This window comes from Lutjanus erythropterus, chromosome 5 (assembly GCF_056507025.1).
Source record: "Lutjanus erythropterus isolate fLutEry1 chromosome 5, fLutEry1.hap2, whole genome shotgun sequence".
Lineage (NCBI taxonomy): Eukaryota > Metazoa > Chordata > Actinopteri > Lutjaniformes > Lutjanidae > Lutjanus > Lutjanus erythropterus.
In genome coordinates this window covers 35,547,094-35,573,835 of record NC_139321.1, presented here as the reverse complement: position 1 = coordinate 35,573,835, position 26,742 = coordinate 35,547,094, and the positions used below count along the sequence as shown (strand labels likewise).

Genomic DNA, 26,742 nt, shown 5'->3' with positions numbered 1-26,742 from the left:
TCTGTGTGTATCTGAGGCTGCTCCTCCACGCTCCTTATGCATCTGTGGCTTAGTATTTGCCAGGAAGCAAACATTAGTTGGGTAAACATTGTGTTGTGTTAATGGGAAGAGTACTGTTTGGATGTTCTGGGGTTTTTTTAGCTTTTGAGTTTATGTCTGCCTTCATCATGACAAACCAATATTTTAAACCAAGCTTTTGTAAAGTTTTAGCCATGTCCTTTAATGTTATGGCTGGAAAAGTGGAGAAGTTGCCACACTTGTAGGTACATATGCTAAAGTGATCATTAGACTCAAGTGACCATTTTGTTTTTGCTGTGGACTGGTTAGTGTATTTCGGCACTGCCAATGTAGCCCATCTGTGCTGTGTTCAGTCAGCACAGACGTGGTTAGCAGTGACTTAAAATTTGTCATGAAGATCGATGAAACATTGAAGAATTTTTATTTCTGTACGTTGGCCTCCGATTTTGTGGCAGTTTTCCTGTCACTATCTTTCTGGTACTGGCACAGGAAGCTCACATCCCCATTCCTAATCTCACCCACTGGAAACTGCTATCAATGAGCACAACACCAGACGTACTTGAATCGCTGAGGGAGAAAAAAAAAACAGATGTGGGCAGAGGTCTGGAACGACACTCCAAGTTTTCAACTGATAAAAACAAAGTGCTTCAGCCTCTCATTCCATTTCAATCAGACGTTGAAATGGTATAATCCATTTTAGATTAATTGTAAATGGCCAATAAAATGTAAATAAATGCAAATAAGATACAGCTAGCACAGGTAGTGCAAAGCCTCACACAGTACATGAGTATGGAACAGTACAAGAGATACATTAGATGCTATACAAATGAAGTATCAAGTGTTTTGTTGCACTTTTTTATATTTTCATAATTTGTGTGAATATCTCTCTGCTCCCTTTTCATCTATTGCGCCTGAAGCCTTAATATCTGCTATTAGGATGGTCTTTTTCATTATATTTGTTTTGTTGCTATGTGTGTTGTCCCTTGTTATAAGCTGAAGTTCCACTAATGAACTAAACTGAGTACATCTCCACTCAATTTCTGCCCGTGTCCGCTAATCATAATGTCCATGTACACACATGATGGCTGCCCAGCACACAGACACCACACAATGGCAGCTTTACACAAACCACTGCCAAGCTAATTAACTGGAGAGGCTGTTGTCAGAATTTGCTGCGAATCCCATAATTTATCATATCTCCTGGAGAGACCTCACTCTTAGTAATCATTCTAATTTTCCCTTATTACTGGTTTATAGCTAAAATCCACTTTATTTTTTACTAATTACATCTTTCGTCATCCTGGGCTCTTTTATGGACTGCGGGTTTCTTGTACTGTAGTGTGCACACTACAAATCAATGCACAAAGTAGTCTAACAAGAGTTCTACATAGTGAAACTAATTGATGTTCACAGCTATGTCAGGCTTTTTCTCAAATTTATGGGAGACATTTGTGTTACAGTAGTGATGATATGGCACATTGTTGCACAGGAGAAAGAAAAGATGAGAGGAGGCAAAAGCTGCGGGGCCTCGGTGATGTCTTTTGCAGCTAAGAGGTGCTCTCCATCTCAGGAAGGATTGGCTGGAGGGGGATTTATAATCCAGAAATAGCAGCATTTCTAATGCAGATGGAGCTGTCTTTCATTTCTTTATGTCACTCGGTTTTAACTTTATGGTCAGCAGGGTAAAGAATAAATACCAAGATATCAGCTTGGAAATTTTGGCATTGGCTGGTAATGTTTCCTGCCCTACCTGACACTTTGACAAGTAAGCAGAGTATAACAGTATAACAAAGCAAAAACAAAACTTTCCTTCTTGGTTGTCAGCTCTCTGGCCTCTGTTAGGGCTGCAGCTAATATAACAATATTTCAGGATATTCTGTGATAATGCTGTTCTTGACAATATGACAAAATACTGAAATATATTGTTGGTTTTGACTCGCGAAAGCTATTGAGTAGTCATTGCAAGATTTTTGTTTCTCCTTGTAGTCAGCTAGGTACTTCTGCTTGAGGTGGTGAAATCAGTTTTTTATATCGCCTCCTTTTGTTGTTACAGTTGTCTTTTACTTCTTATTACTGTGGTTTATTGTACATCTGATCTTTTGTAACTAAAACACTTTGGCACTAATGACGTCGCTCCCCACTTTTGCAACTAACTCCTCCACTGCGAGGCCAGTAACAATGTTACTTGCTCTTTCTGCCATGCTTGTTGTTGCTGTGTGTAACGGTGTGAAGTCATTTTTTAACAAGTTGTAATGCTATTATCACAATATGATGAGCAGTTTCCTGTAGATTCTACCCTAGACAGACAATTGCTCACAACAAAGTCGAAGTTACTACAGTATCTGCTCAACGCAGCCACATATAGCTACTGGACGTTAAGAGACAGAAAGAAAAATGAGCAGGCCATATAAAGTCAATAACACAGGCTGCAATCACACCTACAGTTAATTTGATTCCAGCCAAACTGTAATGGAAAAATTTACACAAACCTGCACACAGTGGAGTGACATTTACAAACCAGGAACTGAAAACAGAAGTCGCAAGCACAGAGCTTTTTTGTTTGGAAAATGGACTTTCATTGTTAGTCCCCACAAACCACACAGCAGGTCATGTGGAGGACAAGAAAGCCTTGTGATGACTTTGTGTGACAAGACTTTGTTCTTATCTAACCAAATTAACTGATCTGTATCATCATGTGGTTGTGTTGTGTACTTGCACTCAGGTGCCTGTGTATTTATATGTCTATTTAGACCAGATTCCCCTAAAGGGACTCTGCAAACTTCACATTGATCATGTGATAAGCATGTGCTGTGGCGTTACGTTTATCCAAACCTCCTTGGATCACCTTAATTCCACTCGATCTGAGCTTAGGTGCTGCAGACCCAGTGGGAAATAAATTCCAGACATGGGGCTTGAGGTAAAAATGATGTGTACGCACAAGAACCATGCAATTGCCATTCCCCACACATAAACCGGTATTTAAAAGAATAAATGCACAGTGGGAATGTGTGCACCTCACACACACTTCAAACTAGGGATGGGAGAAAAAGTATCTATTTAATTAATTCCTAAATCAATTTTATTGGATTGCTGAAGTGATTCTCCTTTACATAATTAACTAACACTAAGCTTGATGCTGATGTATAATGGGAATTCCCTTTTTTTTGCTAGCAGAAATTAGCATTGTGATTGCAGTAATGTTATCTTAACAAACAGATCCATTTAAGTTCACATGCTTGGCATAAAACGACATGTATGCTCAGACTTTCAGCCATATATTTCCTTTGCTTTGTGAAAACAAACTAATAGTTGAAATTGCAATCTCAATCTGACCAGTTACAGAAACCTCAAAAGGTCACATTTATGCTATGTGTAGTGTCCAGGAGCTCTATCCATTTTAGCCAAAAAAGTGATCTATCATCTTATTTGTTCTTATAGGACAAACTTGCTGAGCAGAAACACTTAAATGTAGCAGTTTACTTCAAAAAGTATTTTATGTACTATTATTATATTCAGAGTAGTTATGGTGCTGCTAAAATAAAACTGACTGATGTGATGTGCACTGTTTTTGGAAATGTGAATCTTGATATACAGTGTCTAGAAGGAAAGTGTAGTATGATTCAACTTTTTCCCATGGTCTAGAATTAAAGCTAACAAAAAAAAAAAAACACAATAAATTGTAATATTAAATGACAAAACTTAATAGAGTCACAATACTTAAGAACGTAATATAAGTCTAATATCGAATCAAGAGATAACTGTATTGTCTCAGCTCTTTGTCAGACCGTGACAGTTTTCTTGACTTTGCTGTGGGTGATATGATGAGGTGGACATGCAATATTAGGTGAGAGATGTAACTTTCATCATCAATTTCACTGATTGTGTTATTATTTTTGCAGTCTACACTGTACTCCGTAGAATGTCAATAAAAGATGCACTAGAATCTTAACTTTAAATTATTTATGAATGGTTAATTTTCTCTTTATTTACAGAGTCATTACTTCCCTGTTAGCAATCTTTTCATTTTATCCTGAATTGTTTAAGCCGGTTGTAAAGTTTGTTTCAATATGAGCTTTATGAATTAATCAGTGATCATCCCCCTGATGTTTAACAATGATGACTGCGGTATCAATGCAACGAGGTACATGTGATGAATGAATGATCTAGGCGCTGTAAATAGCAGCATAAAAATTGCACCTCATTGCTGATCTTCTCATTCAAGGGTCTAAAGGTCCAAACACATACATGCCAACTTGGGGGGGGGGACAATGCCATAATGAGTGGTAGAATGGGTACAAATATTGATACGCAAACAGATGTTTAAGGGCCTGTCTACATCCATTTATAGCTCAGTGTGGAGCAGAAATTAGGCTTGTGCACATGTGCTCAGTTCCACAATGATTGATACTTCTAAAACTGAATCGGGCGTATGTGAGATCCAACGAAAAGAATGTGAATGCTTGTTTTTTCTTTTTTTTTTTTTTTGCATACACAGAGTTTTAGTCGTGAATCAGTTTCTGAGTTCTGAGTTTTTATGCCTCAGGCCCCGGGGCAGTGTTTGCTCCATGCTGAGACCACACTATTAAAGCCAATCACTGTGATTCAGCAAGCCTCGGACTTTACACAGCTCCAGTTTCCCTGAACAAACTTTGAATTTTGACGGCAAAGAAAGTTTTAAACTTTAAAGTCATTGCCTGAGTTCTTGTGGTTAGAGACTGACTGAATGCAAATCATGGCTGAATCAATTCAAAGCAAAGTTCAATTGGTCAAGGCTTAATAGAGTGTAAGAACTTGTTATGAAGTTACTGTTTACTGAGTAAATTACTTTACATGCGCTTTGAATTTCTTCAACAGTCATTCCAGACGCGAGTTGTTTTCCTTTGGACAGCTGACATATATTCCTTAATCACATGGTTAATATTTGCTTGAAAGGTTAATTATTTTCATAACCTTAATCTATCCAGTGATGGTTTACTGAGCAGAACTAATACGTTACACCGTCACCTTCTGTTTTTGACATTCTCATGGAAAAAGTTGTCTGCCTCCTTCCTTCACAAATTACAGAGGGGCCGGTACTGTAGGATTCAGCGTTTTGGTTATAAAAACATCATCAGGGCAAATGCTTACTGTTATATTTTTCTCAAGACTGCAGCTGAGATTGTCTACAAATGCTCCAATTTGTACTTTTCTCAACTTTTAGAAACTGAGATGCACAGATAATATATGCTGGAGGCACCTTGCTCAAGTGTTCAGACTGACCGATACCAGTCTTACAGATTGGAGGCAGTGATTTTCCAGTTGAGCCACTGCTCCAAAATCTATTCATATTTTATGGCACTTATGACCATGAAAGGGTCACAATTGACCAAACTTGTAATGTCTAACAATGCTTCCAGCTGTTAAATCAATTATTACGCTGCTTCTTCTGCCTGGATGAAGATTCCATGTTCTTCAGAGGGCACGTTTTGGCCCCTTTTGAGTTGTTAAAACACTACTGTATTTCACTGACCTTCTCTGGCTTTTTGGACGACTCTGAGCCCTACAGGCTGTTTCTCGCAGAGTTTAGTATTCATATCATTCCTGGACTGTTTATTGTGGAATTAATGGTCTGTTGTCTCCCTTCAAATTACTGCAGCCAGTCTTTAGATGGAACAGACAGCAACTTGCACAGTGTCCTTACGAGGGAAACAAAAACAGAGCAAAACAGATCTGTCTTTACTGGCCTGTCATGCCAAGAGCAAAGACCCTGCAGTCAGAAAGCATTAGTACCCGATGTCAAGTTCAATTCTTTATAGCAGGGCACAAAATTAGAACCAGCCACCAGCCAAATCCTGGTAAAATATGAAATATGCAATTTTGTCCACTCACCAATCAAAAAAACAATGGTAATATACTGCAGTGGCTGGTAAAATTTGGACAATCACTAGCCATTTGGCCGCTGGGCAATAAAGTGAATTTTGCACCCTGCATTATAGGACACAATACAGCACCAGGTTCAGACTGTGACCTGCCAGCTCTGAGGAGACAGGCAAAACAGTGGATAAAAGGGATATAACAATTTGAGAGGAAACACAGCAGTTAAATGGAATAAAAACAAGCAAAGCAGGGGCCTGAGTGAATAAAGTAGTGGCTAAATTAAATATAACAGGGGCTCAATTTGAATATAGCAGTGAATGAAAGACTGGTAACATTGAATAAAATGAAGGCTTTATGAAAGTAAACAGTGGCATTTTATGGTGGCTACTAACAACTTGCGCTCTCTTTACATTATAAGATGTGTGTGATTTGTGACTCGACTGATTTATTGTTCCATAATCATACAAAACAATCTGCTGTGTTGTAAACACTGTTCTCTAGAGCTTTTACATACAGGTCACTGAGGTCAGGCTGGCACAAAAAAGACAAAATACCACACAATTTCCACGTTCGAAGGGGTGAATCTAATGTTTTGAATAAAGCCTCAGTGACTAGTTTGTTGTTTAATAATTCATATGGTTCTGTTATACGCTTTACATGCTTTGTTTGAGTCCATTGTCTACACTGTAGGTCTGAAAATTACACTGCCATAAAAATCATGCACAGCACCATTTTATTAGCAATATTATTTGTTTACGAATTATTACAATGACTACAATGATGATTTTCTTATTGAGAGATAAGATAATAGAGGTCCAGTTCCAGCAGTGTGAAAGCAGGGAGGGGCTGAAAGGCGACTGTCCCAGCCTCGCAACTACAATTGTGCTGAATGGAGACCATTGTTGGAGTTTGTAAAAGCTATGGAGCCACCAGACCATGTAACACTCACTACCCAGCCCCCAGTAGTGGCCTAGATACTGGGGCACTGCACTGTTTCGACGCTTCTCTTCATCTGCTGTTGTGGGGTTTCCAGCCTGAGGGAGAGCTTCATGTGTCATTTGGCTTTCGCTCAAACGGGAATTACAGCCCTTTTACAAAAGTTGCTAGAGGTAAATCTTTGTCCCGCTGTGTCTGAATTGTCCCCTGTGGTCAATAACAGGCACACTATCAACAAGCAGCCGTACAGCCATGCGGTCACCGGCCACAGTTTGAACTAGCGGGTCACTTTAGGAGTTGCTGATAGCAGAGAAATGTGATGATGCAGCACAACAGCACTCATTTTCAGTGAACGGCATTTTTAAAGGCCAGTGGACATTTTCAAGAGCAACTGCTACCTGAAAATTACTACATAATGTTTTGGTCAAATTGATATCAGTGTAAGTGTAGGCCATATTTAGAATATTTTCACTGCTTTACTTGCCATCAGACCACTATATAAACCAAATGTTGCTCTTTTATTGAAATAGTCAGGAAGTGAAGTTCAGGCTTAAATTCATAAAATGTAAGCCTTAAACTAAAGAGTTTCCCTCCCAAAGGTCACTTCTCTAGAGTGACATAATATTGGAGTAATATTGGCAGAGCGACATAATATTGAAACTATAAACTTTTCTATACTTTTTAAATACTTAAAGGGATAGTTCACATTATTTCAAGTGGGGTTGTAAAAGGTAAAGTGTATGGTATGTTTAGCACAGCCTTTTCTGACGAGAAACGTCTGTTTCAAAAGCCAAATGTTGCTCTCTCTGAACCAATCAAAATACACAGGCGAAATCAGTCATTTTCCCTTGCAAATCATCATCATTATCACTGTCTGTGCTAATGTTTGACTCCTGTGTTTTAAAAGGAAACATCAGATTCACCAAAGAAATCACACAACAACACAAACAAACAAATCAAGGTAGTAGGAAACCAACACCTCTCATCTTTTGTGAGGTAAAATTACTTTTGTTTGAAGAGTTTGGTTGGTTTGGAGATGACGGTGATATTTGGCTTTAAAAAAAATTAAAAATAAAATTTAAGTGGCTGAACTCCACTTAAAATAACCCAAACTATTCCTTCAAGTAATTCAAAAATATTTGTATACAAAAGTTTGGATTCAACAGGAGTTTCAGTATTACGGCATTGTCATAGCTCTACTTTTTTCAATAAACACTCTAGAGAAAAGTGGCATTTGGGAAGGAAACTCAATTTGTCAGAATGTGCAAGTTGGTGGCTTAAAATGCATAAAATATAACTCTTATATTTTATGAATTTTGAGCCTGAACTTCAGAGCCTTCTTATTTTAATCTTCCCTTCACTGCTGTCATGCAAAATTAATGTCTTTTTTTGTATAAGTGAGTTTTATCGTTTTGCTTATAAAAAGTCGTTCAACTGAATGGAGTGGAATATTTCTCTATCATATGTGACGTTAAATCTGAGGTGGAATGAAGGTGACACCGCAGGGGAACTGCATCTTATGTGGCAGAGGCTGACATGTTTCCTGTCACCCTGATTTAGATGTTGTGAGCATCACTGACAGGTTTTCTCACATAAATTCACTCAGCAGCAGTGCTCATCTATTTTCTGATATTCAGCATGCCTTGCTTGTCATCATAAGTTTCTTGTTTGTTTGATCTTTTTGTATTCATACACAAATATGTATTTCTGTCTCTTTCTGTCTTAGCTCTGGATTTAATTTCATCACTTCTCAAATACTGAATCTTAACATAAAACTGAACAAGACTTGATTCTGCTGAAGTAAGGTGGACAGTCGTGTACTACACGGCTCGTTGGAAAGCGCTTGGCGTTTTTCTCAAAGAGTCTTTGTTTAGCTGCAGATTCCAGTGACCTTGCTGGACACCGGCAGGGAGAGGGAGTGAGACAAAGAAAAAAGAGAGGGAGGTGGACACGGGGAGAGAGAGAGAGAGAGAGAGAAAAGAAAGAGGCAACTGAGGGGAAAAGAGGAGACAGAGGAAGAGAAAAAAAGAGAGTGGGTGCTATAGGAAAATGAGAACAACAGCATGAGCCTGAGATACAACAGGGGGAGAGGGAAACAAAAATTCTGAGGAAGAGAGAGTGAGAAATAGAGGTGTAGTGAAAGAGACACAGATGAAAACAGACGAGTCAGAGCAGAAAGACAAATGAGAGAGGGCTCGGGAAACAGAGGAGAGGAAAGTGGGCTTTGGTGATAAAGACGCAGACAACCAGAGACAGAGAGGGGGAAGGTGTGTGTGAATTTCTTTATGTAAAAGAGAAAGGGGCAGCATGCGTATGGAGTTGTGTACTTGTGTGTATGTGTGTGTGTGTGAGAGAGAGAGAGAGAGAAAGGGCAGAGAAGTGTTTGACAAAAAGCTTTTGTTGTGGAAGTGGCCATTTTGAATCTTCTCCTGGTTCCGGATGGCTCCACTTCACCGTGTCCCAGCCTAGTTGTTTGGCCTAGTTTCTCATTAAGTCTTCGCTTACTCGACGGCAGCGTTTGTTCCGTCGACCTGCTCACTATTTATGGCAAACACCATCACGCCGCACAGGAGACAAGTGTTTTTCTCCCAAGGGCAACACATGATCCTGTTTGTTCTCTGAGGGTTACACCAGTGGTTGTGCATGTTTAAGCCTGTAAGCTACAAATTGTTTTTGATGTGTGCTAAGTTTAAAAAGTTCTTCTTTATGCATTCAAAGATGTCATCCAGGTTTTGATCTCAGAATTTCTGCTGGCTGCTGTGAATCAATGTGAGTTTTGGGAAGGTCATGAAAAAGTTTAAAGTATAGTAAAAAGTTTGTCTTTTCTAGAGATGTTAATGATTAATCATTAATCAATTATTTGCCACTTGGAATTTAACAGATTCAAAATGTGTTCACTGGCAATGTATGCTTTATGTACCGTTTCTCTGAAGCTCACAGGTTTCCACACCTTTTGGTTTGTCCTGCCTTGTTGGTGCAGAAATGGCAGTCATTATAATTGTGCCCCATTTGAGACTGTTGAGCCTTTTATCGAATAAAAATAGGCGGACAAGTGGGAATTTAATTGATTCATTTTTCTGCTTGTTAAAATTGCTTGCAGTTGATAAATTAATGTTTTGCATTATTAACGAGTCACTAAATTTGCCCAAATAAAACTCAAACTGAGAAAAAGACATGTGTTTATCCATTACAGCACATCTAATCTATAACTGTAACTATATTAAGTTACTTCTGACATACTGGACCACACTCTCCCTTAAATATCAGTCATGCTCTGAAACCTAAAGCATAACTCAATGTATTTTTCATTTCATTAATTATTAAATAATCCATCCAAAACGTTACTGGCTAAGATAATCAGGTATATTAGTTTTTAAAGTCCATGTAATAATGGAATTGTACATGACTTTTTTTTGTTTTGATATTGGTACTATATATTGTCCATCAGCCACCCTGCTGTTTTAATATCAACACTGGCAATCAAAACATTTTGGTTGACCACCACTCAAATTCATCATCTTATAATCTGACCTGACTTTTCTGACAGAACAAAATGCCAAGACAATGCTCTTCTGCTTCTGCTTTATAACGAAAAGATATGCAACACTGTCAAAAACTAATACTGGCTAATTGTTGATTGATTTTGATTGACTGATTTTTATGCTGTAGCGGTATTAACTTGGTCTTGGTTTAAATTATTTATCAGCCACAAATGTTAAATATTTAAGCCTAATGGTTCTAGCTTCACAGATGTGAGCATTAGTTAATTTTCTCTGTTTTGTGTAATTGTGAAATAAATATTGTATCTTCAAATGCTGGACCACCCTGCCTCAAAAGAGCAACAAACAAAATATCTCACCATGGCATTTTTCACTGTTTATTATAGAAATTATTAATTGAAATAATAACAGAATAATTACTAGCCCCACTCTTCTCAATGTACTGTGTATTTACACTGTTGCACGCTTAATGTAGTAAATAATGTAGGAATATACTCTGTGTACTTCATGAAAAGAGGTGTCTAATATTTCACACACATGAAAAGACTGTACAATCCTGAATGTGACAAAATGTCTGCAGCATAATGCAGGTTAGATTAGACTGGATTAACAGGATTATATCCACAAAGGAAGATTTGAAGATGAACTACACTCACACAAACACACACCACCTTCTTCATGCATTAAGAATAAGACAACGAAAGGGGCATAACCCCACTTTGCATGCATTGCAGTCACACGCACACACAAGCTGTTGTGCGTACCTACACGGAAACACGGCCCCACATGCACAGAGATCTCTGCCTCATTATACAGTGAGTCACAACACCCTGATTCATCTCCATTGATCTAAACATTCCCAGTAGCCTCTGAGTCAGACCTTTTGTTACTCCTCTCTGCGAGTCATCTTACATCATTCATAAAGCTGCTTATTCCACTGGAGCTTTACTAGAAATGAGATTCACTGTGTTATACAACTGTACTGTCAGAGTTTTGATATTTCACAATCCAGCGTAAAGAAGTTTACCATCTGTTCTCAAGTTAATCGCCACATGAACCCCAACCAGGATCACTTGCACACATCTATGCAGCAATAAAAGCATACATGCACTCGCTTAGATGCGTACTACTACTGTGAGGTGCTGGACTGAAAATTCAGCTGGGGATGAGAGTGAGTCATGAAAACGGCTTAATATTATGAGCTGTCTTTCCCTTGATGTTGCTCGAGCTAATTAAGCCTTGTGCCAAGCTACTCAGGTCTGTTTGAAGTATGCAAGAGGCTCACTTTAATGGTCTACTTCATGCAATTCTGTGTTTTTGCATTTAATTTGAATATGTTTACAACCCAGGGACCTCAGATTATACAGATAGCGCCTCAGAGCTTAATGTAGATACACCTGCACTTCCTGCAAGGAGTTAACTTCCAAATTGCTTGGGAAATAAGATCTCCTCCTGAAATTCATCTCTTATTATCTTAAAAATGCAGAAAATACAGTCTACAGCAAACCACTCACTGGCTTTCATTTTGTAACAAACTCTGTTAGAAGAAGTAAGCTTTCTTTTTTATTTAAACGGAATTAATTTTTAAAGGAACATAAGATAATATTTTTGTTTTGATAATCGTCGGAAGGAGAAGAGAGAACTCCTGCACACTGCACTCCTGCAACAAATTTTTTTATTTTTATTTGATTAATCTGCCAATCATTTCCTCAATTAATTGATTGGTTGTCTGGTCCATAAAATGTCAGAAAATGGTGAAAAATGTTGATCAGTGTCCACAGCCCGAAGATACTAAATTTAATGTCAGAGAGGAGCAAAGAAACCAGAAAATATACACACTGAAGACAGAAAATTTTGATTTTTCTTTTTCATAAAAAATTATTCAAACTGATCATTATTAAAATAGATAAATGTTGCAGCTCTATTTACATATAATTTTATTTACATATACAATGGATTGGTCCTTAGATTTTTTTTTTTTTTTTTTTTTTCAGTTTTCCATGTTTCTATGAGATTAAAAACATCAAAAACGTGTTTCTACTTCTCCCATGTTTATATGACATTTAAAAGTATTTTTATATGGTGGCCTGGTGGCTCGGTTCGTGGAGCGTTTGCCCCGTGTGCTGAGGCTGTGGGTCCTCTGCAGGAGCCATGGGTTAGGCTCCTGCCCGCGGCCCTTTACTGTCCCATCAATTTGAGGCATAATTTATATTTCTACTTTTTCCACATGTCCATTTTACTGTTTTTTTTTCCAGTGTCCACAAGATTCAAAAGTATTTTTCTACTTTCACCAAGTTTATGCAATTTAAAATGAGATTTAAAACTATTTTTCTGCCTACACTACTATGTGATTGATTTTGTATTACAACCTACAACCTATTTAAAGATGACTTCAGTTTAACTCAACTCACCTGATTGGCTCCACCACAGTACAGTCAGTGTTGGCTTTATCTGCCTGGAATGTTCTTTGTTTCTCTGTTTTACATGATGAAGATCTAAGGACTGAAATGTTGTATCTATATAAAGTTATATGCAAGCAAAGGACAGTGTGGATTTTCCTCCTATGCACCTGTCTACAAGAAACTGTAGGTGTGCATAAACCTTTAATTCTATGTTCTGATAGTCATGGAAATGAAGGGAAATGAAGCTCATTCTACAGGTGCACTCAGTGGAAGTACAGAAAGAAAATGTCAAAGTGAATGTGGTGGTGCACACTGACCCCTACTGTTGATGACAAGTTATCACCCTGTTCTATAAACACACCCCTGGGCAACTGTGTTGACTGATGTGGGAGCATCAGGGTCACTCAGTGGCATGCAGAGACAGAAAGGTCACGTTGTTTGTGCTTGTCGTTTGTTTCAGGATGGGAGTATTGTGCGCATACGCTGCCAATCAAAACCTGAGCTCTCAGGTGAAGAACATACGGAGACTGGTCAACAGCAACATGAGGGACCTGCACACCTTTGCTAATGACACGCCAACGGTGAGACAGACTTATTCTATGGATGGAGAATTATCACTCTGCTTTGTGTCCTACATCTTCTACACAATAATTATTCCATGTTATGAAAACAGAAATGGAGAAATTCACATTATGTGCTGCCAATACAAACACGATGATTATATTGTGTAACAATCCTACATTACATTACATAATAATACCATCAACTGGCTCTAGTTATGGAAACCTTAGCTGGTGAAATAATTTGGGTAAAGCATGAGAAAGGATTAAGCATTTTTCTTCTGGCCTGTAGTGCTGTTTATCCACCTAGACTGTCGCCAAATTTTGGAGATATCAGCCATGGAGATGTCTGCCTTCTTCCATATATAAAGCAACTAAATGGTGCTCGGCTTGTGATGCTCAAAGTGCCAAAAAATCTATTTTAAAAATTTCAAAAGCAGTGCCTCTGTCCAAAAATCATGCCTCAGTTACTCAAGAAAATCCACAGAACTTGTTGTGAGTACTTTCATTTAGGAAAGGGGTCTCAAACTGCAGGCCTGGGGGCAATTTCTGGTCCCACCTCCCTCTCCCACAGGCCCATGAAATGATGTCAAAAATATAATCCAGCATGCAATTTTTTTATTCAATCAATTATTTTTTCTAATTGTTTTAACCTGTCCCTTTAAAGGTAAATGTATAAACTATTGTGGGTGTGCTTTTTCTGTGTCAGACTGCTCCTGTCTCTAGTTATGCCTGATTTATGTAATCCTTTCAGGGTGGGAAAAAAGAATCATGTTCTCACTTTTTCTGTGTGTGACAGCTGTAAATTGGCCTTTTTTTTTTAAACATAACATTCATTCCATGAAATTTCAGGAGCTCAGCTTTCTCTCACTTTACTTGTATGTGTTAAATTGGCAGTGTTCTGATAATAAACACCCAACAAAATGTTCGGTTTGTTAAAACATTACCTGTCGATAAAGACCTGCATTACATTTTGTCATTTTCTCCATTTCATTGTGGCAAATAACATGAAACTGAACTGGTGCTGTACTTCAGAGTGCTTGCTGGTGTCTCTGACAAGATAAATAAAATCATTTTCATCTGCTTCCATTTTAAAACTCTGTTGTGTTTCCTGTTTGCAGCAAATTGATTACCTAATATCCCAATACGCCACAGCCAAGAACAAAGTCATCTATGACCTAGATAGTAAGTAGACCTCCTCTGTGCCTCTGATAGTGAGTTAAGTGGACAGAAACGATTCACTGAGTTCTTGCTCTTGGTTGTATATCATGCTTATTATCCGAATTTACTGTGTCTACTTTCTTTGACTTGTTTTCACAACAGATTTGTGACATAACTAGGTCTAGATAGCTACAGCGGTGACTGTTATAGAGGATCCCTTGAGTATTCATCCTACTTTTCTCCTGCAATAGTACTGAAGGCAGCTCTTTCCTAAAAGTTAAGACCTGTAAAAGCAAAGTATGAAACAGCGACCATAATAAAGAAATGGTCTTGGATTATATTACTGTTTTCTTATCTTGATCTGATGCTGCATTTTCTACAGATATAGGTCCATTACTGGGTGGAAGGATACACAGTCAGCTAGAGAAGGAAGTCCATCCTGCTTTGGACAGAGTGCTCAATATGGCTGGAGGTACATCTGCATATTTTTCATTTCCTCTTTGGTTACGATATGATCATGTTATTGTAGGCTGCAAGCATATATAGAATTCTGACTTGCTTGGAAATATTATCATTTATTTAAAGAATGAAATAACTGGACTTTCAGACCAGTGGGATGTATAAGCCCATTATTAGACCACTAAAGGTATGCTGTGATATGACTTTAAAACTCCACCGAAGATTAAACCACTTGTCGTTGACATATTCTGCCATGAACACATCAGTTATTGGACTTTTTCAATACTATTTCTTGAACGTCAATGAGTCGATTAAAAATCTGTAACTTGTCATAATTGTTCAGAAACTTTTTTTTTTAATCTTTATATTTTATGCTTCTTTGTAAAGTGAAAATCGAGAGAGCCATCAAAGGTAACAGTAACTAAGTAACTGGACAATGACCCACAATCCTTTGACCCCTGACCTTGTGAACTTTGACACCATTGTTGCTCCTGTGACTTGTTCCCTTGTGATCTTCCTTGAGCACTTTGACCTACAGTATCTTTGAGAACAACAACCAATCAATATATTAAAACTGCACTATGCAATGTTTGAATCTGTGAGCCACAAATGGTAGACAGTTTGTGTGACCAACTCCAGAAGTTCTGTAAAGTGATTTCACTTCAGTGTCACTTATTGAATTTAAATTTCTCACCTGTCTTTTTTTAAGTCTGGCTCGGATCCAGTGTTTACATGCTATCCTTAAAGACAGTTGTTCATATTCATGTAATTTATGTCAATGCCATACAAAGACAAAAGATTTAATATTCGAACTGATATATTTAATTGTTTTTTGTAATTATACACTTATTCTGAATTTGATGCCTGCAACACATTTCAAAAAAGCTGGGACAGGGGCAACAAAAGACCTGGAAAGTTGTGAAATGACAAACACCTGCTCAGAATGTTCCACATTTAAATAGGTCTGTGAAGGTCTCATTAATGCTGAATGGTACATACAGGTTTTAGAGCAACACATGCTGCCATCCAGACGTCTTTGGTGCATCATGAAGCACAAAATACGACAGAGACAGAGGACTGTTGAGCACCTAAAGTCGTATATCAAGCATGAATGGGAAAGAATTTCGCTGTCGAAGCTTCAACAATAATGGTCCTCAGTTCCTAAATGCTCACTGAATGTTGTCAACAGAAAAGGTGACGTAAATATGTCCCTGTACCAACTTTTTTGGAATATGTTGGAGACGTCAAATTCAGAATGAATGCATATTTACAAAAACAGTGAAGTTAATCACTTTGAACATTAAATATCTTGTCTTTGTACTGTATTCAATGGAATATAGGCAAAAAACTTTTTGCAGATCACCTTATTCTGTTTTCATTTCTGTGTTACACAATGTCCCAACTTTTTTGGAATTGGGGTTGTAAACAGATATGATTCCCTTTTCATAAAAATTCATGCCTAGTGCAGTTTTAAGATAATGGCATCACCAGATCTTGCCAAAAACCCAACATAACATTAACCTGCACCTGGACGTCTCCCTTTTTACACCAGTTGTGTTTCCCCCAGCGTGAAGTGAGCATACAAAAGTGATGTGTTTGTGTGACCGGTCCTGTCACTGTATTTTAACTCTTACCAGAAATTACAGTGCTCTCCCATGCACATGAACTATGAAGGCTTTATTTTATTTTGTTGCTTTATACATTACAACAAGCAGCTGTATATGGATGTTTAACTACATGGAATATACAGGCTTGAGGCACAACAGAAACAAAGATGAAATAGCAGGCAGCGAGCATGCAGTTAGTTCAGGTGATAAAATACCTGACCACCAATGACTTTGTACACAGTTTGTGTTCTTAATGTTTGTGTACTATTGTGTTCCTACTGGGGCTGAGCCGAGCTGTCAGAGGATCTGAGTATCTTCTATGAATGTTGTGTTTTATCAGATGTAAAACTGTCTGAATACCAAGGTCTAAGATTAATAAGTGGAAAAAAAAACTATTTTTCACTAAGGACTAATGTTAAATATGCATTTAGCACATATCATCCATCCGTGCTTTCACTCCCTGCAGTTTCCTCTCCTGCGCTCTTGCATCTTTTATACCAGTGTTCAAGGATGCCAGTGTTTTTACATTCTTTATCCTGTTTAATTTTAAAAGTCTGCTTCAGGCTACTCTGTGACTGTTAACCAACACTGGCTGTTGTCTTGTGATGCATTCAACTGCTGGAGAAACAGTTATTTACTAACAGCAACATTTTTTTTTATAGAAGCTAACAAATTAACATTATTCATAGCATTCACATTTGGTTATTGTTTGCTGAAAGCAATGCCTGTTGGCAATCAAAGGTCCAATTTTAGATGCTGGAGAGTCACACCAACACGTGGCCACACCACAGACAAATCCAAAGCTTGGATCCAAAATTTAGTTTGTTATACTCAGCTCAGGCCTGGTGCTCACAGTGAGTGCATATTTTGTGTCTTGTATGAGTGTATGTTTTAGTGTAACATGAGCCGAATATTATGCTGTGTCAGTTTGTCATACTTGGTGATTTTAAAGGCATAGTTGACGGATTATATGATGTGGCGTTGTATTAGGTTCTTATCAATAGTCAGTGTAATACCTTCAGTAGATGCTGTTTGTCACACCCCTAGTTTGGAGAAGCAGTGAGGGGCACCAGCACAAGAGCTGAGCAATGAACTGCTGTGGACTGGGTCATATTTTAGCCATTTGAAAAAGGTCCACCCAAAGAAAATCAATTTAAGAGTACTCTATGTTTAGAATATTTTAACCACTTTACCTACAGCCTTTTCTAATGGGAAACTGCCATTATATAAGCCAAATATCACTCTCTCCAAACCACAACTCCACAGGCAAAGTCAGTCATTCTTCCTTCACAGAACACAAGAGTTGCTCGCCTGTCGCTGCCTCAATCTGTTAGTTAGTTTGTGTTATCGTCTGACTTAGGTGAATCCCAACCATCCTTTAAAAAAAAGTCACACAATACCACACAAACTATTAGATCGAGGCAGTGAAATACCAGCTACTCCTGTGTTCTGCAAAGTAAAATGACTAAGCTATATTTGGTTTTTATATCAGTTTAAACTGATACTGATTTTTCTTTTTGGGTGGACCTTTATAGTGGCTAAGGAACTTTTTGTTGCTGACTGTGTCCACAGCCGTTTATTGCTTATCATCCATGCTGGTGCCTCTTTCTGCTTCTGCAAACTGGGGACATGGCGATTGGCATCCACTGTAGGTAATACACTGACAATGGATACGTATCTCATGCAAAACCACATCAAATAATCCAAACTACCCCTTTTACCACTGGGCCACATTCATAGGCAACTGTTCAATACATGATGGTACAACAGTACTACTAAATTTGTGTGACTGGCAAAATGGAAGTTATTTGAAATTTTATATGACCAAGAAACACTACCTTTAGAGCTGACAAAAGAAGGTATTTTACTGCTCTGAATATGTTTGCATTTATACACTTCCTGTTATAACTATTCCACAGAATTTACCAAGACAGAACTGAAAGATTTAAATAAAATATTCATAATTCTTTATGACTCATTTTACAGCTGAGCTTCACACTCTGAGGCTTCATAGATAAAAAAAAAAAAAAAAAAAAAAAAAGCCTTTCTGACGAGTCGTTCAATATTAACTTTTACCTCAAATATAAAAGTTATGTAATGAGAAAAGTTTGTTTTCAATGTAGTTGAGTAGGTAAGACCCTGTATCAACAACCACAGGACTCATTTTCAGTTTTAGAAGAACAATCAAAGTTTGCATGGAAACTGTGGGAACTGTCTCACTCCATTGTTCTAAATGTTATGTTGGGAGAGAGCTTTGTTTTGATGGGTATTCTTCCTTTACATCCCGGATTTCCCCTCTCGACAGCAACCAAATCCATTTTCAATCTCATCCGTTGCTTCTTTCAATTCAGCCATGCGAGAAACCAAGGAGGCCTTGGAGAACGTCAGTGTGGGTCTGGAGGTCCTCCAGGATGGAACAGGGAAACTCAACTTCAACCTCAGCCTGGTCCGGACCAGTATCAACCGCACCCTCAATGACCCGGGCTGTCACGACGAGGAGTCAGACGCCACCACTGCCCAGCTGTGCCGCAACATCCGCCAGTCGCTGTCCCAGCTGCAGATCAGTGCCAACTTCACACGGGTACCAAACTGATTGCAACATATTCTGATATGCAGATAACATGCTATGGACACAAATGTAAATATGCTTTTTTATTTTTTTCACCTAACTGCAAAGTCTCTGTTGTAGTGGAGTTAACATATTATTATGCCTGCTGTTATCGTGATGGCCCACAGGCAGATGCCGACATAAGAGACAGTTTTGTTTTGTTTTGGTTTGGTTTCTCTGGTGTCTTTTTCTCTTTGTTCTTCACATATTCGGGGATATGGGGATAACAGCTTTTAATCGACCATCTTACGAGCCATAAATCTGATCATTACCATGACGGCTCGTAATCGACCATCCAAGAGTCGTCATAGTAATGATCTGGATGACCGCTCTTAAGATGGTCAATTAAATTTGCAGTGCTGAAAGAATGCAATTTGGCTCCTCCTCGCACGACTGACGCTGAGGAATCTTTGTAAATAATAATTGTTCTATCTATTTTGGAGGTTTCAGAAAAACCTCCACACCACAGAAAAGGGTTTGGCGGATGGATAATGCCATTGTCAGTTGTGACGCCTGACATCATCATCCACTGAGCCCTCCACCATCATAACATTGTGATTTAAAATCTATCTAAGTCATCTAATTTACTAAAGGAAAAAAAAACACAAAGCAGCACCCAATTTTAAATTAATCCATCCATCTTCAACCACTTACTCAAAATCGAGTCGTGGAGGTAACAGTTCAGGCAGGGGTCCCCAGACATCCCTTTCCACAGCTACATTAACCAGTTCTGACTGCAGGATCCCAAGGCGTTCCCAAGCCAGGGTAGAGATATAATCCCTCCATCTAGTCCTCAGTCTGCCCCGTGGCCTCCTCCCAGCTGGACGTGCCTGGAACACTTCCCTAGGATGTGACTAGGTGGCATCCTTACAAGAACCACCTCAACTGCCTGCTTTCTATGCAAATGAGGAGCGGCTCTACTCCGAGATCCTCACGGTTGACTGAGCTTCTCACCGTATCCCTAAGGGAGATGTCAGCCACCCTCCTCAAAAAACCCATTTCGGCCACTTGTATCCGCGATCTCGTGCTTTCGTTCATGACTCACCCTTCATGACCATAGGTTAGGGGTAAGATTTGACAACTAATCCATTTTTGGTCATGGCTAAAGTCAGCGTTAAGTAAAGCAGGGGTAAAGTTTAAGTAGCTACAACAGTTTGATAATGATAAGGTTTGGTTAGGATTGAGAAAAACTTTGACTGAAATGAGGAGATACTCTTACAGTATACTGCATGGTCAGACAATTACACAAGTACTGAAAGAAGACTTTTGCAGCATTTCTTCACTCACCTTTTCCAGCATATGCCTCACATTTTTACTATGTGCTTGATAAACTATTGCAAGTTAACTCCTCTCAGTTTTTCTGATAACTTGTATGAACTACATTAAAATATCAGTGCTTCATTGTCTCTTTATATTTTAGCTTCCTAACGTCAACACTCAGCTGGAAAAGGTGAACAATGTAATGAAAACGGACCTCAGTGCTATCGTCCAGAGGGTAAGCGTGGACCATAAAACTGTTGATATTCTTAATGTCAGTGCATCTCAGAAATTATTTCAGTGATGCCAACTTTCCCTTAGGTGCCTTGTCTGCTGCAGTTTTATAGAATGCCTCTGAATTGCCATTTTAATAAAATTAGATTACAAAACACACCCTTAAACAACAAAATGGACCTAGAAACTCAAACAACACGTTGTCCTTTTCCTCATTCAGGGCTACTCCTCTTTGAACGACACGCCACATATGGTGATTGAACAGACCCGAAGTGTTGTGGAGAGTAAGTGACATTTTACACAAGCACAAGTAATCCCTCTCTGTTCATTCAATAATGCCCACTCTGTGTGTTACTGCACTCATAGATTATATAAATAACCATTCTATTCTTGTGCTTCTCCTCATATTTCTCTTTTCTTCCTCTGCCTTGTGAGTTTGAGTGAGATTAGGTAGATTTAAAGTTTGACTCTGCGCTTAAACTTCAGTATCAAACTTTAAATGTAGAATAACTAGACAAACCATTAAACGGGAGCATACCCTGGAGTATTGAATGTCACGTTTTACCTGGTGCATCTTTGGCAGCTGTTTTCTTTTTCCAGTACCTTCACTCGGGCCATTTATTGAAAGCCATTGATTAATTGAATGATATGTCTCTCAGGTGTGCAGGGTTTGGTGGACGGCATTGGCAATAACATCAGCAGCTTTTCCAAGGTATTCCCTGTGCAGAGTTGCCTGTCCAACTTCACTATCTTTATTAGCCATGCCCACGCCAAGATTGAGGACCACTACCCTGAAATTGACCAAATGGACTTCTACAGGTATGCTGACCATCTTACATAAAAAAAAAGACATACATATATAAACTGTAAAAAGCATGAATCCTGGAATGTGGGCACTGACTTGATATATTAAGCTTCATGCTGTCTGGCTTCACCAGACTCTTTGTACAAGCTACTGTAATAGTAATGTGTGCTGTATAAGCTTGCACTAATATTTTGCATTTATGAAATATTCATACCACTTCAGCATTAATTCAGTTTAAAATAGTGCAGCTGAGTGAAACCCAAGATGATACATCAGTTGTTTTAAAAGCTTTGTATTACATTTTCTTTAACACATTGAGCTTTTATGTGCTGTTTCATACTGAGTAAGCAGATATAAGCCTGATTGTCTTGTTCAGGGACACACAGACGCTGATATACACTTAAGCCACGGTGGAGGATGATATTGTCCTATTTGTATTATTTAGAGCCACCTATAGTGACAGCTCTAACTGTTTAGCTTTGCCTGCATCTTACAGGTGGATTGGCTGTATTGCTCTTTGCTGCATGGTGGTCCTGGTCCTGGCCTTCAACTACCTGGGCCTGCTGTGTGGCACCCTGGGATACGACAAGCACGCCTCACCTACAACACGAGGCTGCATCTCAAATACAGGAGGAACGATGCTCATGGCGTGAGTCAACATGACGGGCTCTGTACAGTTTCAAGTATTAAAACTGAAACAGCTGTTTCTATTAAAAAGATTTCAAAGTCAATGTTATGATAACATGTTGCACCACACTAGTATTTTCATTACTACTAGCGCTTGAACAACTATTACTTCTATAGTATGAAAGCTGCCACTGCTATTTTACTATACTATTTCCTGTATGTGCTAGAGTATTTCTAAAAGATAAAGACCACAGTCATAAACGTGTAAGAGCTCTGTTAAAGAAATCTCATGTAAACAAAGCATATGCTTTGTAATATCTGAACAAATTCACGCAGATCCTTTTGGCAAAGTATACAGAACCTGTTTCCAAAAGAAGAATAACTTGTTCCAGAACATAACATTGTGTTCACACAAGAAAGTTAAATAAGTACACCAGTGTTTCTCCTACATGAAATCAGAAGCGGTTGTACGCCACTGCTGAAATCTGACCACCACTGCTAGAGGAAAGGAGAGGAAGGAAGGAGGGGAGAGAGATGGCTGTATCTTAACTTTCTGAAACTATAAAATGCTACTGTGTACAAATGTAGGCCTACTGTACGGCCTCAAGAGCCCTTCTGATGCTGGCAGACACATAGAAACCCCCTAGGAGGCCTTGCAAGTGCACAAAAACATTTTTTATTTGTGTATGCTTTTCACCTCTGCTGCTACAGCTCCATCCTGAGGGAAACACTGTTCACACATCACTTGTTTCCCACAAGATATGTAATTGTAATAACTTTAAAAAGTCTTCATTTTTTCAGTATACTCTTAATACCCTGATGTCTGTCTTGTATTATGTATAATTTTTGAGATACTGATACAGATTCAAGGTAAACTGACACTGTAACTACTAGCTGTCACTCCTTTTGATTCTCCTTTTCCTTCAATACAATCTCTACATCTGTACTGTAATTAACAACAAGCTGACACTGCTAACTGTAACAGAACTTTCCACCCACTCCACTACGGCTACGCCTCCACATGTTATTGTTATCGATCTATACGTTGACTGTACCTGAGGGCCGGTCTGTCCTTGTCCACAGCGGCGTTGGATTCAGCTTCATCTTCTCCTGGGTGCTGATGGGAGTGGTGACCATCATCTTCCTGGCTGGAGGAAACATGGAGAAACTTCTTTGTGAACCCTTCCACACCAAAGAACTCTTCAAGGCAAGTCACGAGTCCATAAGTCCCCCTAAACATTACAAATACATCTCAAGTAGTAATCTTTAGTTACACTTAAAAACTATTTACTGCGGACAAATCAGTGTCCCTTGGGTGGGTTGTGAAGAACGGCAGCCGCTTCCAGTTGTGAGTGGCATGCTGTTGTTTATGTGCAGCAGTGAAGTCATCCTCAATGTAGAAAATAAGATTTTGCCTCAAGTTTAGAAAGCCTGTAAAGCAAACTAGAAAAACAGACAACTAGTTTATCATTAATTTGTCATTTTTAACAGAGAATTATGCTGTCATTTCACTCACTTTATGGTATTAGTAAAAAAAACCCAAGAGAATTAAAGGATAAATTAGACAACTTATTGAAATTGATATTCTTGCAGCATTTTTTTCCATGCCTCCCCAGTGTGTCCCTCTTAGTTTACTTGCTGCCTCATTACTGGAAAACTGATGAAGAAAGGGACATGGCCTCTCCTCTATAAACAGACCACTGTTAGCATTATGTGTTAAAAGCAATATAAACAAATTAGTTCAACCATAATTACAGTAATTTATGGAATAATGTAGAGAGCATCCATGCTTCTTACAGCTACACTACTACTTACATGCTTACACAGTTATACTTCCAGGAAAGATAGGAAGTGCAAGGTTTTTTTTTTCCCATGTTTAGATGAAAAATGTGACAAAACACAGGAAAACATGATGCAAGAATGCTGTTTTGTTTGGGTCTGTGGGTTGGTCTTGAATTACCCTGAGTCAGGTTTCTGTCATTTACTGACTGGTGCCATTTTCTTCCTGTGAGAATGACTGATCGCATGTCCTCTCTCTGGCTCTCTGATTCGCCAGGTTGTGGACGCCCCATATCTGGTCAACCCTGAGTGGAAGAACTTCATCCCTGGCTACCTGTACAACGATTCTGACCTGGACCTGACAGCAGAGAGCTTGTACAGGCAAAGCAAACTCATTTTTATGTATTTAGGTGACACTGTTTTGACTTCCAACTTTCAGAAGCAATGCTTTGGTGATGATTATTCTCCTCACGGCCTACTCCACATCTGTCTCCTCCGCATTTTGCATTTATGTTTGGTGACAAACATGAATGAATTTCTCAGCAAAACAAGTCACTCATTCAATTGTAGACTGAAGAATTACTGCATGATGCAGTTTTTCTCATTTTGCTTTTTTTGTTTCAGCGTAGGCGTTGGGTCAGGCATCAATCATACAACTGAATACTTTATTTCCATTGATGAGGATGCAAATGAGGGAGAGAGTTGCTATTAACCTTGGGTAGCTAATTAGCATTATTTTTCTACGCTAGCTGTGCTGCTCTTCTTCAGCCTCTTTCTCAGTGATTACATCAGCTTTCATCATCTCCCTCCAGTGAGAAGCTGCATATCCTCAGTAACAGGGCTGGCAGACCTGCAGTCATTTTATTTCCAAATAGAGTAATGTTGCTTCAACAAGTCTTGGCCCATTAAAAGGCAAGCAGTGCTAATACTGTGTACATTCTATGTGTCTATATGGCATGTGGCTGCCTAAATGGTATCAAAGAACATTTATCTTTGACATATTGGCAAATATTCCAGGATTTTGAGGAATATTACACTGTTTTTTATCAGGGAACGTGTCAGCATGTCATGTACTACCAGTCATTTTCACTTGGTGGCAGCAAATATTTTCACTCAGAAACTTTCATATTGACATTTCCTCTCTCTCTCTCTCTCTCTCTCCCTTTTCTCTGTTATACCTGTGTGTGTCCGCTTGTGTGTGTCTTTCTTAGTACTTGCAAAGAGAACAAAGGCATCTACTCAGCCATGCGCCTGGACAAAGTCTTCAACATCTCCTCTTTCCTGAACACAACAGTGGTCAGTAAAACTCAAGACACAACATTAGTAACATTCTGGCAAATGTATCTGCATTGACTATGGTTACATGCACGCTAATTTCATGTATACAATGTCATGTATACAGCATATTCAGTTTGGATACTCAGAATTAGGCCTTATTCTGAATGTAGCATGTTTCAATCAAGACATGGGATATGCTGATATTATTCAGGTTTCAGGAGCATGAGCAAGTATAAAATACATTTGGAATATGCATCTCAGCTGGGGTTAACTGCATATTTGCTTGCATTGGATATGATAACAGGGCACTATAATAGGTCTAAAAATTTTGGAAAAATGTCTAATTGCAATTATTTTGACAGATACTGCAACTGTGATATGATTTGCATTCAGTGGTGGACAAAGTACTCAACCCCAGTACTTGAGTCAAAGTATAGATACTCCTGGTCAAATATTACTCAACTACAAGTGAAAGTTGCTCAGTCAAAATTTTACTTGAGTTAAAGTACTAGAGTTCTTGCTTTTAAAAATACTTACATATTCAAAAGTACATGTTTTTAAAAATACTTAAGTATTCAAAAGTACAAATTACAATGTACATTTTCTAATATCAATACATGCTGTATTGTTTTCATGATGCATTTACAGAAGCTTGTAACTCTCTGAAACCATCTAATGATGCACTGACCTGCTTGTAGAACCACTCTGCTACACAAAGTCTATAGAAACACCTATAAAAACATATAGATACACAAAAAATGTACTTAAGTACAGTACTCAAGTAAATGTACTTCACTACTGTCCACCACTGCATTAATAAAGGAAAGATCATTGTCATAATATATTTTCAACTTCATTGCAAAATGCATTCAAATGATAATGGTGATTTATTTGCAGGGATTTGTAACAAAAAAAGATGGGTTTTTTGAGTCTGTAGAATATGCTGTATAGACCAGGGCATTGCTGCAGCACAACAGTGTTGAATTTAAAATGGTATTTGGACACACGATTTTCCTTTAACAAATACTGCACCTCCTGCAATTTGAAAATTGTAGCGGCCATATTGTGATTTGATAACAATTAATTGTTCAGCTCTAATATGTAATATAAGCCAGATGGTGTACATCATTATGTTAATCAAGCGTATGCACAGTCACATGTAATTGGGAATATCAGTGGAATAATCATTTCATTAGCCATGTAAACAGCTTAGTAGGGATAATGTCTTTTTCAGAATAAGATTAGTATATGTGACTTAAAAGTATTCCTACAAGTTACAGTTCTTATGTAACTTTTGTGTCGGAGCCAAATATAAAGACAGCGTACTTCAAAGTTCTACAGATCTCTCAGTACAGTTTTATGATTGAAATAAGCACTTTGTAAGGGAGCTCTGTATGGTACTTTAGCTCTGTTTTCTAGGAATGTATGCTAATTTCATGCTGTAAACTATAAATTGTAAGGCCCCCAGAGGCAAATTGTAATGTGAAAGTGGGCTATATAAATAATAGTTATGTTCAGAAAATACTATGATGGTCAATTAATATACAGTAAATCAATGCTGTGTACTACATACTCAGACCACGGTTAGAATTACTACAGTATGCAAATTGTACATGTAGCTCAGTAAGTTAATTCTGATAGAGCGTCCAGAAATC

General features: G+C 38.4%; 1 protein-coding gene across 16 annotated transcripts in view; it reads left to right on the top strand.

Moving 5' to 3' along the window:
* Positions 1–26,742, top strand: part of prom1a (prominin 1a) — a 130,810-nt gene that overhangs the window by 77,696 nt on the left and 26,372 nt on the right. For 10 of the 16 annotated variants that reach the window (XM_084719739.1, XM_084719735.1, XM_084719750.1 and 7 more), the window contains 12 exons: positions 13,173–13,293; positions 14,394–14,457; positions 14,816–14,905; positions 15,280–15,303; positions 18,851–19,080; positions 20,528–20,602; positions 20,819–20,882; positions 21,258–21,417; positions 21,900–22,052; positions 23,114–23,237; positions 24,087–24,190; positions 25,021–25,105. In XM_084719739.1, the coding sequence (XP_084575865.1) occupies positions 13,173–13,293; positions 14,394–14,457; positions 14,816–14,905; positions 15,280–15,303; positions 18,851–19,080; positions 20,528–20,602; positions 20,819–20,882; positions 21,258–21,417; positions 21,900–22,052; positions 23,114–23,237; positions 24,087–24,190; positions 25,021–25,105 (1,294 nt within the window). The remainder of the gene's footprint in view (positions 1–13,172; positions 13,294–14,393; positions 14,458–14,815; positions 14,906–15,279; positions 15,304–18,850; positions 19,081–20,527; positions 20,603–20,818; positions 20,883–21,257; positions 21,418–21,899; positions 22,053–23,113; positions 23,238–24,086; positions 24,191–25,020; positions 25,106–26,742) is intronic. The other 6 variants (XM_084719748.1, XM_084719741.1, XM_084719744.1 and 3 more) reach the window with 1 other exon arrangement.